The 19,161-nt window shown below is 42.7% G+C and overlaps 1 protein-coding gene across 3 annotated transcripts in view; it reads left to right on the plus strand.

Moving 5' to 3' along the window:
- palm1a (paralemmin 1a) overlaps positions 1–19,161 on the plus strand; it is a 292,230-nt gene that overhangs the window by 90,193 nt on the left and 182,876 nt on the right. For 2 of the 3 annotated variants that reach the window (XM_072593634.1, XM_072593635.1), the window contains exon 2: positions 15,273–15,318. In XM_072593634.1, the coding sequence (XP_072449735.1) occupies positions 15,273–15,318 (46 nt within the window). Of the gene's footprint in view, positions 1–15,106; positions 15,150–15,272; positions 15,319–19,161 lie in introns of those variants that run through there. The other variant, XM_072593633.1, reaches the window with a different exon arrangement.

Here is a 19,161-nt window from a genome sequence, read left to right on the forward strand (position 1 = left end):
TACTCATCCCATAAATGAACAAAGGAGAAAAAGATTGCATTTCAAAGCAGTTTATTGTCAGTACTTTGGAAAATTCTTAGGAGAGTTCATAAGTTAAATTATTTTTCTGTCTGAAACATCTGATCTTTTTATCAGGAATGTTCCTTTTAAGAAGAACTTGTGATAGGTTTGGCTGCAATAAGACCACAAATCAGCTTTTCCAGTGTTAGGAGGCTATTTAGTATCAACTGATGTTGTTTTTATATAAAAAAGACTCCCGAGTGTGCCTGATAAATGCATCCAAATTGTTTCAGCCAGAAATATCCTTGAGGCTGTTTACAGGAATGTTTTTCCAAGTTGGCTACATGACCTTTGGTAGCTTGCTAGTCAGCTGCTAGAAATCATAAGAACTCGGACTGTCACTGTAGGGGATGCAGAGGAGGTTCACTAAGTTGATTTATGAGTTGGTATATAGAGAGTTGGTTTATGGAGTCATAGGGTCATACAGCATGGAAACAGACCCTTTGGTTCAACCAGTCTATGCCAACCATTATCCCAAACTAAACTAGTCCCACCTGCCTGCTCCTGGCCTATATCCGTCCAAACCTTTCTTATCCATATTCTCAACCAAATGTCTTTTAAACGTTGTAACTGTACCCACATCCACCATTTCCTCAGAAAGTTCACTCCACACGTGAACAACTCTCTGTGTGAAAAGTTTGCTCCTTGTGTCATTTTTAAGTCTCTCTCCTCTCCCCTTAAAAATGTGCCCCCTAGTCTTAAAATCTCCCATTCTCGGTAAAAGACAACTATCTATACCTCTCATTATTTTATAAACGTCTTAACCTCCTACATTCCAGTCAAAGATGTCTAACCTATCCAGTTTTTCTTTATAACTCAAACCGTGCATTCCTAGCAACATCCTGGTAAATCTGTTCTGAACAATCTCCAGATTAATAATATCCTCTCTATAAGTGGGCAACCAGAACTAGACACAATACTCCAGAAGAGGCCTCACCAATGTCCCATACAACCTCAACATGATTTCCCAACTCCCATACTCAAAGGTCTGAGCAACGAAGGCAAGCATGTGAAACACCTTCTTAACCACCCTGTCTGTATGTGATGCAAACTTCAAAACATTATGTACTTGAACCCCTCGGTCTCTCTGTTCTACAACACTACCCAAGGTCCTATCATTAGTGACCGGGACTATACCCAATGGAATTTAGAACGATGAGAGGGGATCGTTTAGAACCATATAACATTATGAAGGGAATAGATACGGTAGAAGCAGGGAGGCTGTTTCCACTGAAGGGTGAAACTCGAACTACGGGCAGAGACTCAAAATAAAGGGGGAATAGATTTAGGGCTGAGTTAAAGAGGAACATCTTCCAAAGGGTTGTGAATCTGTAGAATTCCTGTACGGTGAAGCAGTTGAGGGTACCTGGTTAAATGTTTTTAAAGCAAAGATAGATTTTTGAACAACAAAGGAATTATGGGTTATGGTGGGAAGGTGGATAAATGGAGATGAGGCCACAAAAAGATCAGCTATGATCTTATTGAATGATGGAGTGGGCTCAAACGGCCACATGGCCGAATTCTGCTCCTATTTCTTATGTTCTTATGTAGGAGCAGGATTAGGTCATTCAACCCTGCTGCACGATTTAATATGATCATGGCTGATCTCATTTCAGCCTTAATTTCACTTTCCTGCCCACTCTCCATAATCCTTCAACCTATTACTGATTAAAACTCTGTCTCCTTAAACGTATTCAGGGTCCCAGTGTCCACTGCTGTTCTGGGGTCATGAATTCCGCAGGTTCTCAACCCTTTAAGATAAACCATTCCTCCTTATCTCTGTATTAAGTCTGCCTTAACATGATCCTAAAAATTTGACCTCTCATTCTAGATTGTCCCACAATGTGAAACATCTGCTCTATGTATACTTTGTCAATCACCTCTAGTATCCTATATACCTCAAATAAATCACCTCCTACACTTCTACATGCCAGAGAGAATTGGCATAAACTGCTCAATCTCACTGCATGAGACAAACCTTTCAGCCCTGCAATTAATCTAGTGAACCTCCTCTGAATGAAAGGACACAGAGTGAAAGAGAACATACTTAATGTAATTGGCAAAAGCAGCAAAAGAGATACACCAATGCAATGACTGCTTAAGATCTGGAATGCCCTGCCTGAGAGTGCATTGAAAATGAAGTTTGGCTATTATCTTAAAAGGAACAATGTGCGGTGTTAAGGAGAGAAAGCAGGGAAGGGGCATGAAGTGAAATATCTTTTGGAAGAGTTAGGACAGGCATGACAGGCCAAAGGTAAAAACAATGAGGTAAAAACAATGACTGCAGATGCTGAAAACCAAATACTGGATTAGTGGTGCTGGAAGAGCACAGCAGTTCAGGCAGCATCCAACGAGAAGTGAAATCGACGTTTCGGGCAAAAGCCCTTCCTGATGAAGGGCTTTTGCCCGAAACGTCGATTTCACTGCTCGTTGGATGCTGCCTGAACTGCTGTGCTCTTCCAGCACCACTAATCCATGACAGGCCAAAGGGCTTCTTGTGCATTGTACAAATTCTGTGATTTTGATTTTTAGTACTGACCTCACCCTAATTTGGCAGCTTCTGGAAACTTAAAAATTGCATTGTAAGTTTTCAATGTTCATATTGATGTAAATTGTGAAAAGCAGTAACCCCAGTATTGATCCTTGCCGTACACCACACTCCAAATAACTCACATTTAACCATTTTCTCAGCAGTCAGTCTTGAAACAGGCAGACATTCATTCTGCTGCTTGTCTTTTGACTGTCCATTATTTTATTCATAGCCTGTTTTGTGGAAGCCTGTCATAGGCCTTTTGAAAAGCCAGATAAATGATGTCTACTGTGTTGCCTTTGTCTACTTTATCTGTGACCACTTCAAAAATTCATAAGGACAGCGAGCAAGGATTTTCCTTTTGAGATCCGTGGTGCCTAGTCATTGGAATAGCCCTGTCCTCTAGATATTCTATCATTTAGTAAGGGTGACATTATTTTTCCTACCACTAAAATTAAACTGACAGGTCTATAATTTTATGGAAATGTTCTGCATCCCCCACTTTGTAAATATAGGAATTACACTGGCTATCTTTCAGGCCTCTGGCACTAAAGCTTTCTAAAATAGATTATTAAAAATGAACAGTTTTAACTTTGTTATCTCCTCCCTGGATTGTTTTTAAACAGCCATATGGTTTACTATTTTGTTTTCTGTTCCTTGACAATTTAATTTTGTAGTGTCTCTACCTTCCTAATTGTTATTTTTGGCTTATCTTTTAATTTTTTGTGTTCTCCATGATGCTAACTGTTGTCTGTGCATCTAATGTATATCTGTGTCCTTTCCCACAATTGTACCATTATGTCTTTATTCATGTGTGGTGATTCATTAATGATTAGCTTGGGCTTCTTTGTAACAGCATATATTCCTACTGCTCTTTGTTGAAACATTGTTTTTAATCTTTCCCATTGGTGTTTTACATCTTTGTTTGCCCATCATTTTGCCCATTTTATTTTTTTTCAGAAAATGTTTTGGCCCCTCAGATAAAAACCCTCAAAAAAAGCTTTTCTCCAATCTACTAGTTTGGTTTTGTCATATTTCTCCCTCTTTATTATCAACTTCATTTCTGTTCTTCAATGGGATGCGGGTGTCGCTGGCTGGGCCATCCCTAATTACCCAGAGGCAGTTAAGAGTTGTGGAGTATAAAACTAAAGGGCATAGGTTTAAGGTGAGAGGGGAAAGATACAAAAGAGTCCAGGGGACTATCTTTTCACATAGTGTGGTGAGTGCCTGGAACCAGCTGTGAGAGATAGTGGTGGAACATAGAACAAAGAACATTCCAGCGCAGTACAGACCCTTTGGCCCTCGATGTTGCGCCGCCCTGTGAAACCACTCTGAAGCCCATCTATCCTAAACTATTCCATTATCATCATTATGCCTATCCAATGACCATTTAAATGTCCATAAAGTTGGCAAGTCTACAACTGTTGCAGGCAGTGCATTCCACGCCCCGACTACTCTCTGAGTAAGGAAATTGCCTCTGACATCTGTCCTATATCTATCACCCTCGATTTGAAGCTCTGTCCCCTCATGCTAGCCATCACCATCTGAGGAAAAAGGCTCTCACTGTCCACTCGATCTAACCCTCTGATTATCTTAAATGTCTCAATTAAGTCACCTCTCAACCTTTTTCTCTCTAATGAAAACAGCCTCAAGTCCCTCCTCAGCCTTTCCTCGTAAGACTTTCCCTCCCGTAGCAGGCAACATCCTAGTAAATCTCCTCTGAACCCTTTCCAAAGCTTCCACATCCTTCCTATAATGCGGTGACCAGAACAGCATGCAATACTCCAAGTGCAGCCGCATGACCTCAGCTGCAGCATGACCTCGTGGTTCAGAAACCCGATCCTTCTACTAATAAAAGCTAACACACCATATGCCTTCTAAACAGCCCTATAAACCTGGGTAGCAACTTTGAGGGATCCATGTACACATCTACACGACCAAACATCTTACCATTTGCCCAGTACTCTGCATGCCTGTTGCTCTTTTTCCGCATTAAAGTCCATTTGCGACCTCTCAGCCCAGCACTGCAGCTTATCTATGTCCCTCTGTAACCTGCAACATCATTCAGCACTATCCATAGCTGTCCCGACCTTAGTGTCATCCACAAATTTACGAACCCATCCTTCTAAACCCTCATTGTTTATAAAAATGACAAACAACTGTGGACCCAGTACAGATCCTTGCGGTACTCTACTAGTAACTGAACTCCAGGATGAATATTTCCCAGCAACCACCACCTTCTTTCAGCCAGCCAATTTCTGATTCAAGCTGCAAAATCACCCTGAATCCCATGTCTCTGTATTTTGTGCAGTAGCCTACCGTGGGGAACCTTATCAAACACCTTACTGAAATCAATGTACACCACATCAACTGCTTTACCCTCATCCACCTGTTTGGTCACCTTCTCCAAGAACTCAGAGGTCTGTGAGGCACAACGTACCCTTCACAAAACCGTGATAACTATCCCTAATCAACTTATTCTTATCTCTTATAACTTTTTCAAACACTTTACCCACAACCACAGTAAGGCTCACTGGTCTGTAATTACCAGGGTTGTCTCTAATCCTCTTCTTGAACAAGGGGACAACGTTTGCTTCGGGCACTATTCCTGTCGGCAATGATTATGTAAAGATCAAAGCCAAAGGCTTAGCAATCTCCTCCCTGGCTTCCAGAGAATCCTTAGGATAAATCCCATCCGGCCCAGGGGATTTATCTATTTTCACTGAATTTCTAACACCTCCTCCTTGTGAACCTCAATCTCAACTAGTCTGGTAGCCTGTTTCTCAGTATTCTCCTCAACAACATTGTCTTTTTCCAGTGTGACTATTGTCGAAAATATTCATTTAGCACTTCCCGTATCTCTTCAGACTCCACACACTGTCCTTGTTTGGCCTTAATCTTACTCTGGTAATTCTTATATCCCTTATACACCTATAGAATACGGGGGTGAATACAATTTAGTCATTTAAGAAACATTTGGACTGGTACGTAAATGGGATAGGAATGGGGGGATATTGACCAAATGCAGGCAAATGGGACTTGTTTAAATTGTGAAAAATGGGCAGCATGGGGACGTTGGGCCGAAGGACTCTATAAGCCTCTACCTTGAGAATAGAGTCCTGTACACATGGTAGAAACACTATTCCCTTAACCCTTTTATCTACAACTTCTGGTCAATTTATATGAGGATAATTAAAATCCTTGATGAATATTATTCTATGTTGTTTTACTGAAGTCCCCCATTTGTGTTTTTTACCCTCCATGTTTCTGCCAATCCATCTTGTTCATCCTTTGAGAAGGAGAGAATTATTGCCACCATGTGGGATGTTTGGGAAGATTCTGCTGGTGGCTGCTGTGAATGATCTGACTTCATGGATTCTGCTGCAAATAGGACAGGATAGGACAGACACTTGGAGAGTTGCTAGATCAGTCTTTCCTCTTCATGAGTTTTCTCCCTCATTCTGATATGAGCTTGTTTTCAAAGGAGACCAGTCCATTTTATGTTGGTTTGCTCCAGGGACAGCAGTCCTGGGTGTAAACTCTTCCTATTCATATACCTAACCAGCCTCCACCACTTCCTCTGGCAGCTCATTCGATAAACACACCACCCTCTGCGTGGAAAAGTTGCCCCTTAGGTCACTTTTAAATCTTTCCCTTCTCACCCTAAACCCATGCCCTCTAGTTCTGGACTCCCCCATCCCAGGGAAAAGATCTTGTCTATTTACCTTATCTATGTCCCTCATGATTTTATCAACTTCTATAAGGTTTCCCCTCAGCGTCCCTCGCTCCATGGAAAACAGCCCTAGACTATTCAGCCTCTCCCTTTAGTTCAAACTCTCCAACCCTGGCAACATCCTTGTAAATCTTTTCTGAACCCTTTCAAGTTTCACAACGGAGGGAGACCAGAATTGCACACAGTATTCCAAAAGTGGCCTAACCTAAGTTCTGTATGCTGCAACATGACCTCCCAACTCCTATACTCAATACTCTGACCAATAAAGGCAAGCATACCAAATGCCTTCTTCACTATCCTATCTACATGTGACTCTACTTTCAAGGAACTATGATCCTGCGCTCCCAGTTCAGTTTGTTCAGCAATACTCCCCAGTACCTTACTATTAAGTGTACAAGTCTTGCCCTGATTTGCCTTTCCAAAGTGCATCAGCTCAAATTTATCTAAATTAAACTCCTCAGCCCATTGGCCCATCTGATCAAGGTCCCGTTGTACTCTGATGTAACCCTTTCCTTGCTGTCCACTACACCTCCACTTTTGATGATGTCTGCAAACTTACTAACTATGCCTCCGATGTTCACATTTATATAAATGACAAAAAGCAGTGAACTCGCTGATCCCTGTCTATATTGGCTAGCTATTGCCTTATTTAATGAAATCTGCCTTACCCCGATCCAAGACCCCTTTTCTGCAGAGCATTCACAAAATCAACCTCGAAGGTGCAGTGTTGTTGTTGCTGTCAGTACAACGCTCCCGCACTGTCACCCATCACTTTCATTACCCAGAATTCCATCCAGCACTGTCACCACTATGTGCTTGACCTTCTGTGTGGACATGAACAGCTCTCTGGAATGTATTTCAAGAAATCCTCTCCCTTTAAACCTTTTACACTATGATAACCTGAATTAATGTTGGGAAAGTTGAAATCCTTTAATGTAATTACCCTATTATTGTTACACACTTTAGTGAATGTTTGATACATTAACACTGACTGGGGCCTCCCAGCAATGTGAATGCCACCTTTTTTATTCTTAAGTTCTACCTAGCAAACCTTATGTGAAGACTCCTGCAGGATATTATCCCTCACTGCAGTAACCGACTCCTTAATTAATCATATGACACCACCTCCACTTCGATATCCTCCCTTGACCTGCCTGAAGCTCCGATACCCCAGCATGTTCAGCTGCCAGTCCTGTCTCTCCCTCAACCCTGTCTCTGTGTTGGCAACAGTATCACAATTTGATGTGTCAATCCACACTCTTATCTCATCATGTTATGCCAATCATGTCATTCACTAACAACCAATTCGAGACACAGCTGAAGCCAGACTAGGGTAAGGACCGATACGGGATTAGCTACTTCAAGAATTAGGTAGGAAGAAATTTATTGCTACTTGTATTTATGAAAATACAGTAAAATGCATATAGGTCGCCACAAAAAACAGCACCATTTAATTTCACAAACTATTTATTTTAAAAAGGAGACAAAAATCCTTTTTTATTCATTTCACACCCTCTTGGTTTCACAAACCGGCCACTGCCGAAGACCAGCAATTTCTATCTATTTCTACATAACATAAAGATTGGGGTAAGGTTGAGACAGAATGCCATAATTCACTCTTACGCTGCAATGAAATCCCACACTGACAAATGGACTCGGCTCTGAGCGCAGTGAATGTATAAAGAAAAGACAGAGTAACTGCAAGCAAAATATTCCTGTGGTTCATATACTGCTACTGATGTTAGAAGTGAAGTTAGGTCCTATATGTTTAAACATCACACATCATGATATCAATCTAACTGTCTTAAAGGTACACTGCCTTGTGCTAACAGTGAGTCTGTAGACTACAGTAATTGGTCTGATTAATCTTTTAGTTTCTCTTTATTGAATTGGAGATTCACGAGAATGGTCATAGGAATGAAAAGCTTAACATATGAGAAACATTTGAGGACTCTGGGTTTATACTCAATGAAGGTTAGAAGGATGGGGTGGGGGGGGAAATCTAATTGAAACATACAGAATACTGAATAGCCTGGACAGAGTGGATGTTGGGAAGATGTTTCCATTGGTAGGAGAGATGAGGAACGAGGGCACAGTCTTAGAGTAAAGGGAAGACCTTTTAGAACGGAGGTAAAGAGAAACGTCTTCAGCCAGAGAGTGGTGAATCTATGGAATTCACTGGCACAGAGGGCTTTGGAGGCCAGGTCATTGAGTATATTTAAGACTGAAATAGATAGACTCTTAATTGTCAAGGGGATCAAGGGTTACAGGGAAAAAGCGGGAGAATGGGGTTGAGAAACTTATCAGCCATGATTGAATGGCGGAACAGACATGATGGGCTGAATGGCCTAATTTCTGCTCCTTTGTCTTGTAGTCTAATGGATTTAATGTCGACTTTGCTGACACTTTTGATGATAGCCATTCTGTGCACCTGAATAAACACAACTCCTCCACTTCCCTTTTATCCCTCTCTATCTTTTGAAATGTGTTGTATCCTGCTTTGTTTAAATGTTAAATGTTTAAATCCAAGCACTGATTTTTTTTTCTCTAGATATTTCTCAGTAATCCCTATTAAGTCTGGTTCCTCACAAAATATGATAGCCAAAATATCCCTTAATCATTAAAGACACTGTGTGTTACACTACAGAGAGTTTAAATCTTCTAAATAGCAGTTCTTCTTATTTGATTTTTAACTTTTTTTTGCATTCAAGCTCAATAAATTAACTCCTCACTTAAGTTTAGTCTTTTCTTAGAATCAGAAAATCCCCACAGTGCAGAAAGAGGCAAATCAGCCCATCGAGTCTGAACCAACCCTCTGAACAGCATCCCACCAGACCCATGCTTCCCTCCACCATCCCACCCCACTCAACCCCACCATCTACCCTGTCCCTGTAACTCTGCATTTCCTATGGTCAATCCACCTAACCTGCACATCGTTGGATTGCCGGAGGAACCCGGAGCATCCGGAGGTAACCCATGGGGAGAACGTGCTTTACCCTAGTATTTTCTGTTCTGTTGATGTTCAGATTAATTTCATCTTCTCTGCATAAACTCCCCCCGCCCTCTGCTGCATGTCACTTTGTTACTAATTTAAAAACCTTGGTCCCCTCCCTATTTATCCTTTTCAATAATGATACAATGACCTTCCTGGCTAATCCCTGCCTTGTCTCTGCCAGACTTCTCCACATGGTAACTTCCCTGAATAATCTTCTCTCTGCCAATTTGCACGTGACATGTGCAATAAATCTACAATCCTCAATGTCATTGCTTTCAAATATAGTGCCTAACTGACCCTAACCCTAACTCTAATTATCAGTCCTGCCTGTTCCTACACTATGTTCTTGGCTGCCCTACCCTGGATTATCCTCCTTCCTTTCCAATTTTCTCTTCTGGTCACGACAAGATATGCCCTTACCCTGACACCTAACAAGTAACACACCCAGAGGGATTTTCCCTCAAGTCTGCAGTCTGCATAAAGGTGGTGCTGTGTTTACAGCACTCACCTGTGCCTTGGGATGTCCTAAGGTGGTGCAAAAGGTGCAATACAAATGAAAACACTTTCCGTTTTTCTCGCTCTTGCGTTAATCTGGCAGATTCTCAAAGGGAAGCCTGACAGCAATTCCTGTCGGGAGTAATCTCAGTATGGGTCTCACAGTGCAACTCACACTGCCAGTCTCACCCATCTCGAATAGTGAGTGGAGAGATGGCTGGGGTGCTCCTGAACACTCCTGTTACTGAGTGACCACAGATCCCATGCCGGAGATATCTGACATTAGGAAGAAATGCTGTTGACTCCCATTCTGGGCCTCAGCTCCCCTCCGCAATTTCCCCTCCGACGTGGTCGACAACACTCTCCACTGCATCTCCTCCACTTCCCGCACCTCCGCCCTTGAATCTCCAATTGTCACCAGGACAGAACCCCACTGGTCCTCACCTTCCACCCCACCAACCTCCGGATACATTGTATCATCCTCTGTCATTTCCACCACCTCCAGACAGACCCCACCACCAGGGATATATTTCCGTCTCCACCCCTATCAGCATTCAGGAGAGACCACTCCCTCTGCGACTCCCTCGTCAGATCCACACCCCCCACCAACCAAACCTCCACTCCCGGCACCTTCCCCTGCAACCGCAAGAAGTGCAAAACTTGCGCCCGCACCTCCCCCCTCACCTCCCTCCAAGGCCCCAATGGATCCTTCTAGATCCGTCGCAAATTCACCTCCACACACATCATTTACTGTATCTGCTGCACCCGATGTGGCCTCCTATACATGCGGGAGACAGGCCGCCTACTTGCGGAACATTTCAGGGAACACCTCTGGGACACCCGCACTAACCAACCCAACCGCCCCGTGGCTGAACACTTTAACTCCCCCTCCCACTCCACCAATGACATGCAGGTCCTTGGCCTCCTCCATCGCCAGACCCTGGCCACACGACGCCTGGAGGAAGAGCGCCTCATCTTCCGCCTGGGAACCCTCCAACCACACAGGATGAATGTAGATTTCTCCAGCTTCCTCATTTCTCCTCCCCCCATCTTATCTCAGTCCCAACCCTCGGATTCAGCACCGCCCTCTTGACCTGCAATCTTCTTCCCGACCTCTCTGCCCCCACCCCCTCTCCAGCCTATCACCCTCACCCTCACCTCATTCCACCTATTGTATTCCCAGCGCTCCTCCCCCAAATTCCCTCCCCCCTCCTTTTATCTCAGGCCGCTTGGCACACCAGCCTCATTCCTGAAGAAGGGCTTATGCCCGAAACGTCGATTCTCCTGCTCCTCAGATGCTGCCTGACCTGCTGTGTTTTTCCAGCACCACATTTTTCAACTCTGGCACTCCAGCATCTGGAGTCCTCACTTTCTCAGCTCTGAAGCCTCTGTCTGAGTAAACCACTCACTGTCTGATCACAGACTCTCCCACACAAGCTGGGGTGGGAGAAGTGATGGAATATCTACTGTAAACCCAATCAAGGTGTACTCCGTTTTGGGAACAAGTGACACTTCTTCCGAGGCAGAACCACTTCAGTGGGGAATTCAATTGGACCCCTTTTTCGAATCTGATATTAGGTAGCCTTGACGAATGTGAATAATATATGAAGTTAATATTCTTCTGCAGGGTACTGGTGAACTGCTGCATTGGAGAGCGATCTGAAACACGAGGGCATGTCAGTGTTCTGCTACAGAATGGAACTGCTTGGTTTGTAAAAACAGTCCTCCCAACATCACTGCCACATTCATATCATGTTCAGATAATTTGATAACTAGCTCATCAGCTCCCAATCACACAGACTGGCAAACCAGTATTAACAAAATATCTAGCTCTCAATCACACAGTCCAATAGAACGTCAAATAGCGTCACAGAGTCATAAACAGACCCTTCGGTCCAACCCATGTATTCAACCAGGTTTTCCAAACTAATCCAATCCTTTGGCCCATCTCCCTCTAAACCTTTCCTATTCTTGTCCCTGTCCAAATGCCATTTAAATGTTTAACTGTACCTGCTTCTACCATTTCCCCTGGCAGTTCATTCCACACACGCACCACCCTCTACGTGAAAACGTTGTCCCTCAGGTCCCTTTTAAACCTTTCCCCTCTCACTTTAAACCTCTGTACTCTGTACTCTATACTCCATGGGGAAAGATCTTTGCTAATCATCTTATCTATGCTCCTCATGATTTTATAAACTTTTACAAGATCACCCCTCAACCTCCTACATTCCAGGGAAAAAAGTCCCAGTCTTCCTAGTTCCTCCTTATAACTCAAACCCTTCAGTTCCAGCAACATCCTTGTATAATTTTTCTACACCCTTTATAACTTAATAATACCCTGCCTGCAGCAGGGCAGCCAGACGACTCTAAAAGTGGCCTCAACAATGTTCTGTACAACCATAGCATGATATCCCAATTCCTATAATCAATGCTCTTTGATCAAGTCCTTTCGATGTATAGCGAACTGTGAGAATCCATTCTCTCATTGATAGGCTCTGGTACCATCCTCCAACCAACTAAATTCTGCTACCAGCCTTGAATCATACAAATCAACCAAGCTGTCTGATGAAGGGGTTGGATTTGGAATAGTGAGACAATTTTCAGAACCAAGTTGCGGTGATTGTAATGAGGTCAGCCAGATGATCTCATAGAATTTGAGTTCCCTGATTGGTATTGTTAATCAGGACCAATCAGGGAGCCTTGGCTGACAGATATGAACAGGAGTCCAGAGTTTCTGTTCCCTCTGACAGCTGGCTCTGAGGAAACCAGACCAGTGTCAAATACTATGCATGTGCGAAAAAAGAGCGATTTGGTGACGGGATACCAGCCTCTGTGAAGTTATTTCACAAATAAGCAAAGGAACTGAAATAAAAAGAACCAAGAGAAACACAAGGGTATTTCCAAGGGAGGAGAGTGTTTACTAATCATGGGTTTTGCACTTTATATTCCCCCTAAGAGGCCTTCCTAAACTCATGGTGCCCTTGGGAAGTTCAGGAGCCAAAATGGAAGGCAGTATTACTGCTACCCAACACTTCCTCAATACGCCTTAGAGACAGGCAGAGGATGTTTGTGGTGTAGGGAGGTCTCTGTCAAGAAAACATGGTGGAATGTGCTGTTAGACACCACATGACAGTGCCTTGTATTCACCTACTTTAAAATTCTCTCTTTAGTCCAAAACAGAAAAACAGTATCTCTCTAATAAACAGTCCACCAACAAAATTCTTCTGAGAAATCATCTAGATCTGTGCCATTTGGTATTGTTAGTCATAGAAGGGAAGCGATATTCTGGTGTTTTCTGCTGAAAGGAATCTGCTCCTCTGAGTGGTTGGACAATTTCCTAAAAATCTCCATCATTGAGAGACAAGACATTGCCAAAGCTGTCCTTCCATAACCACAAAGATTCACAACCCACTGGCAAAGACTGGCAAGTAGAAGTCATGGTTAACTGATGGAAAATGCTGAATGATTCAGTTCGCCACTAACAGCTGAGATATCATCAAGACCCGCACAGGCAACAGAAACCCTAGGATCATTCGCAGGTTTGTGTTGTTTTGCTGGATCCCATTCCTGCAACGCATCCCAGCACATCCTATGCCTGGGAACTGGGATGGAGGTCAGCTGGGAATCCCACTCCTGATTGTAAAACAAACCTCTCAACGCGCTTGGGGGTGACAGGCTGAGGAGAAAAATGGAGTGGAATTAATCAGGAAGCCAGACAAGCATGTGAAACAGTAAGAAGTGGAAAGGGGTGTTGATAGCAGTGAGGTGAAGAGTGGTCCCTATAGGGTAGTGGGTAACAGGTTGACCTCTGAGCCAGAAATTCCAGGTTCAAGGCCCACTCTCAGACTGGATGGCCTAAAGGTGTATTCCTAATGTCGCCAACCAGGTCAACGATCAAACTTCACTTTCTTCTGCTGTGCATGGCAGTGGAGGAGTCTCCTGGTCAGCTCTGTTTGATGTGGAGTAGCACCTCTGAAGCTGTAGTCTCTGATGAGCTGCTCAAGGAATGGTTGCCTCAGGAAGCACATGCTTTGTCTGCCTCATAGACCAATAAAGCTGGGAGGAGTTCTACACAGTGAGAGGGAGGAAGCCTGTCCAGAGTCAAACACAGCACTATCCAGTTGAATTTCTCTCATGTTTATAACCCAATCTAACTCTGTGTTTGTATGAAGGGTGAAAGTCCCAGAGAGTCTCTCTGTCCAATTGGTAACTACGCTGTGTCTGCATGAGTTTCCTCCGGGTGCTCCAGTTTCCTCCCACAGCCCAAAGATATGCAGCTTAGGTGAATTGGCCATGCTAAATTGGCCATAGTGTTCTGGGATGTGTAGGCTTAAGTGGGTTAGTCAGAGGAATGTAGAGTAGTAAGATAGGGAATGGGTCTGGGTGGGTTACTCTTTGGAGGGTCGGTGTGGACTTGTTGGGCCAAATGGCCTGTCTCCAGACTGTTGAAAATCTATGATTATCTATGATATGTTGACACTGCTCCCTGGGTGCAGTTTAATCCTCATGGCTCAGTCAAACAAGTTGGAAAGATGTCACTGGTGAACTTTACACGCTGTGATCTCAGCTTCATATCTGTCAATCCCCTCCACTGAACAGGAGCTGTTCCTTCACTCGTTACACTGGCTTCTTTGTTACCTTAATGCATCATGGAGTTTACAAATCGCTGCTGCTATTGACTGCAGGAGCACATTAAAATCCTACAGCCTTCTCATCGTCAAATTCCTTCAAATCATACTTGTGCTACGTTGTTCAAAACTGGGAGGGGGGTTGACAAATAAGGAGAAACTTAGTGGAGGATTGGCAGTCAGAGAGTGCACATTGCAGAGAATTTACAAAATAATCAAGGGGTGGATGAATCTGAATGTTTTTACACAGTGAGTTGGTATTACCTGGAATACACTGCTGGCAATCAGGGAGGAGGTAGGAGCAGAGTGAATGCAAACTTTCAAAATGGAATTGGATAAATAGTTTGAAAGGTAAATTTGTGTGAATATATAAGGAAGGAGCAGGTGGCTAATTGAATTGCTTTCATAAAGAGCAAGCATGTGCCAAAAGACTGAAGAGCCTCCTCTGTGCAGTCTGATTCCAAGTATCTACATTTATTTGTTCAGCTTGTAGCTAAAATGGTGGTGTGATTCCTGCGGTGATTGATTGGTATGGCAGTCCTGCAGGTCAGAATGGGCTGCTTCTATTTGAGACTCAACTTCTACTCTGGGTATTATGGTAATGCGAGACACTGGCTGAATAATATTGTCAAGTATTGGTGGTCACTTAGACTGCATTTTACTGCTGGATCATATGCAGGCAGGCATCATGAGGCTGGACCAGAACAGGTTTGAATGTTTTTTTTTAAGATTACTGATGAATTATCTCAATATCTCTTTCCTTCTTGCAGCAACACAGTTTTTTTTTGTCATTGTCTCATCGAGTAATCCTTTTCTTTCTTGCTTTCTCAGGATGTCCGAGACTTTGTTTCAACAGGAGAGGCTCCAAGCTATCGCGGTGAGTCTATATATAACTTCTCTTCTTTCTCTGATCCTCACCCCGTTCTGCTAAAGAGGTGTTGTCCAGGGAAAGCCCACTCTAGCCATTTCCTGGTGCTCCTGATCCCCAGTGAGATTAAAATGGAGCAAATGTGTGAAATTATCACATTTTTAAAAAATGATGGTACCACCCAGCAGCTCATTGGCAACCTCAGGAACAGTGAGGTCCAGAGTCACCTTATCATTGCTTATTAACCTTGGCTGCATCCTATAGGCCTTAACCTATCGCTCAGGTATCTGAGCGGGATTAATCTTTGCATTAATCTTTAGAATAGGATACATTTTTTGTTGAAGGCCTTCCCTGTTTAAAAGGGTCCTGACTGAAAACACTTGTTTTTATTGTCTTCCTGCAAACATTGATTGAGATTCTGCACATTCCAGCATTAGGCACTGTTTCCAATCATTTTCTGTAAGGGTTGTGAATGTATTGACATTGACTCTGTGTTGTTCTCTATTTCAAAACAACTTTCTTATCAATGTTGAATTAATTTCTCTGTCCATTTTCAGAATTAAAAGCATGCCATGTGAATATTACATAAAAGGGAAGTTTCAGGATGCAAAAGATTATTTATCCCTTTTACTTGGCAGCAATCGTATTCTGAGAGGGGAAGAAGAGCAAGGCGATTTTATTTATAATAATTTAATGCTGATGGAGGGATCTGTTTGATCGATGAGAGTGAGGATATTAATATGTCCAAAGTGGCTAAATAAATAATGTACCTTAAAGTCAGAGGTGGGACAGGGTATTGCAACAGCAACAACACAGGGAGTGGAATTGTCACTGGACTAGAAATCTGGAACCTTAGGTTAATGTTTTGGGGACATAGGGTTCAATCCTACCTGGCAGATGGTGAAATTTGAATTCAATTGAAAATTTGAAATAGAAGCTGGGCAAGCTGGGACTCTTTTCCGTGGAGCACAGGAGGTCAAAGGGTGATTTTACAGAGGTTATAAAAATCATGAGGGATTAGATAAGGGGAATAGCAAAGATTTTTTTCCCTAGAGTGGGGGAATTCAGAACTAAAGAGCATTTAAAGTGAGAGGGTAAAGATTTAAAAGGGAGCAAAGGGGGAACTTTTTCACACAGAGGGTGGTGTGTGTGTGGAATGATCAGATTGGGAAATCTGGTCAGCATGGACAAGTTGGACCGAAGGGTCTGTTTCCATGCCATATGACTCAATGACTGACAATTGTCATAAAGACCAATCTGGTTTATTAATGTCCTTTCAGAATAGAAATCTGTGAGTTTTACCTGGTCCGAGCTCTGAACCTCTGAAGAACAGTCTTATCGGACTTGAAATGTCAGTTCTGTTTCTCTCTCCAAAGAGATTACATAACCTGTTGAGTTTCTCCAGCATTTTCTGTTTTTCTTTAATTTCCAGCAGGCGAGTACCTTGCTTTTATTCGAGTGGTTATATAGTTTCCATTAGTCTGATTTTTAGTCCATGTTTTTATTGAATCCAGATTTCAGCATCTGCAATGGGGTGACTTCAATCCAGAGAATTTATAAGGGTTTCCAGATTTCTACCCCAGTGACATTACCACGAGACCACATCTCCTCTGAGTGAGGTTTCCATGCTATTATTGATAATGATCCCATAATCAAGCCCTCATCCATCATTAATCCCTCATTGGATATTGATTAACAGTGTGGATTAGTTTATTGAAAACATTAAAACACATTATAAGTAACAAAGCAGAACAGCAAGGCAACTGATTTCTGTGAGCGCATGTTGCAAACCCAGAGTAGACACAATGTCAAGCACCTTTGCAATATTGTACATTCATTGTTCATGGAGTCCTTAAAGGTAAACTTTATTAAAGGTAAGGTAAGTATGCAATAGTGCTAGGATGACAGCCTGTGCAAATTTCTACAGTGTGTCTCGAGTTTCAAAGAGTAAGAACCAATCTCATTGAGACAAAGGTCTGAAGGGACTTAACAGGAAAGATGCTGAGAAATGGTTCAATTCTTAAAATATCTAGAACACAGGGGCACAGTTTTAGGATGCGAGGCTGATCATTTAGAACTGAGATGAAGAGATATCAGAAAGTTGTGAGCTATGGTATTATCTCCCCCAAAGGGCTATGGTTGTTCCCCCCATTGAATAATGTAGATTGATTAATTATTTTATTGTCTCATTGAGATACAGCGGAAAGTGTTGTTTTGCATGTTACACAGGCAGATTGTGCCATTCAAAATGTATCAGAGTAGCAAAACACAATACAGTGTAACAGACACAGAGAAGGTGCACAGAGAGAGATCAGAATTAACATTTGAGAGGTCTGTTCTAAACTCTGATAACAGGGGGAAAGAACCTGGTCTTGAATTTGTTCGCAAGTGTATTCAAACTTTTACACCTTCGGCCCAATGGAAGAGAATACACAACCAAGGTGGGAGGGGTCTTTGATTATTCTTTACTTTCCCAAGGCAGCAGGAATTATAGATGGAGCCAGTGGATGGAGTTATAGATGGAGTCAGTGGATGGAGTTATAGATGGAGCCAGTGGATGGAGTTATCAATGGAGTCATTGGATGGAGTTATAGATGGAGCCAGTGGATGGAATTATAGATGGAGTCAGTGGATGGAGTTATAGATGGAGTCAGTGAATGGAGTTATCAATGGAGTCATTGGATGGAGTTATAGATGGAGTCATTGGATGGAGTTATAGATGGAGTCAATGGATGGAGTTATAGATGGAGTCAGTGAATGGAGTTATCGATGGAGTCAATGGATGGAGTTATAGATGGAGTCAGTGGATGGAGTTATAGATGGAGTCAGTGAATGGAGTTATCGATGGAGTCAATGGATGGAGTTATAGATGGAGTCAGTGGATGGAGTTATAGATGGAGTCAGTGGATGGAGTTATAGATGGAGTCATTGGATGGAGTTATAGATGGAGTCAGTGCATGGAATTATCGATGGAGTCAATGGATGGAGTTATAGATGGAGTCAGTACATGGAGTTATAGATGGAGTCAGTGGATGGAGTTATAGATGGAGTCAGTGGATGGAGTTATAGATGGAGTCATTGGATGGAGTTATAGATGGAGTCAGTGGATGGAGTTATAGATGGAGTCATTGGATGGAGTTATAGATGGAGTCAGTGCATGGAATTATCGATGGAGTCAATGGATGGAGTTATAGATGGAGTCAGTACATGGAGTTATAGATGGAGTCAATGGATGGAGTTATAGATGGAGTCAGTGAATGGAGTTATCGATGGAGTCAATGGATGGAGTTATAGATGGAGTCATTGGATGGAGTTATAGATGGAGTCAGTGGATGGAGTTATAGATGGAGTCAGTGAATGGAGTTATAGATGGAGTCAGTGAATGGAGTTATAGATGGAGTCAGTGGATGGAGTTATAGATGGAGTCAATGGATGGAGTTATAGATGGAGTCAGTGGATGGAGTTATAGATGGAGTCAGTGGATGGAGTTATAGATGGAGTCAGTGAATGGAGTTATCGATGGAGTCAATGGATGGAGTTATAGATGGAGTCAGTGGATGGAGTTATAGATGGAGTCAGTGGATGGAGTTATAGATGGAGTCATTGGATGGAGTTATAGATGGAGTCAGTGCATGGAATTATCGATGGAGTCAATGGATGGAGTTATAGATGGAGTCAGTACATGGAGTTATAGATGGAGTCAGTGGATGGAGTTATAGATGGAGTCAGTGGATGGAGTTATAGATGGAGTCATTGGATGGAGTTATAGATGGAGTCAGTGGATGGAGTTATAGATGGAGTCATTGGATGGAGTTATAGATGGAGTCAGTGCATGGAATTATCGATGGAGTC

This window comes from Chiloscyllium punctatum, chromosome 24, assembly GCF_047496795.1.
Source record: "Chiloscyllium punctatum isolate Juve2018m chromosome 24, sChiPun1.3, whole genome shotgun sequence".
Taxonomy (NCBI): Eukaryota; Metazoa; Chordata; class Chondrichthyes; order Orectolobiformes; family Hemiscylliidae; genus Chiloscyllium; species Chiloscyllium punctatum.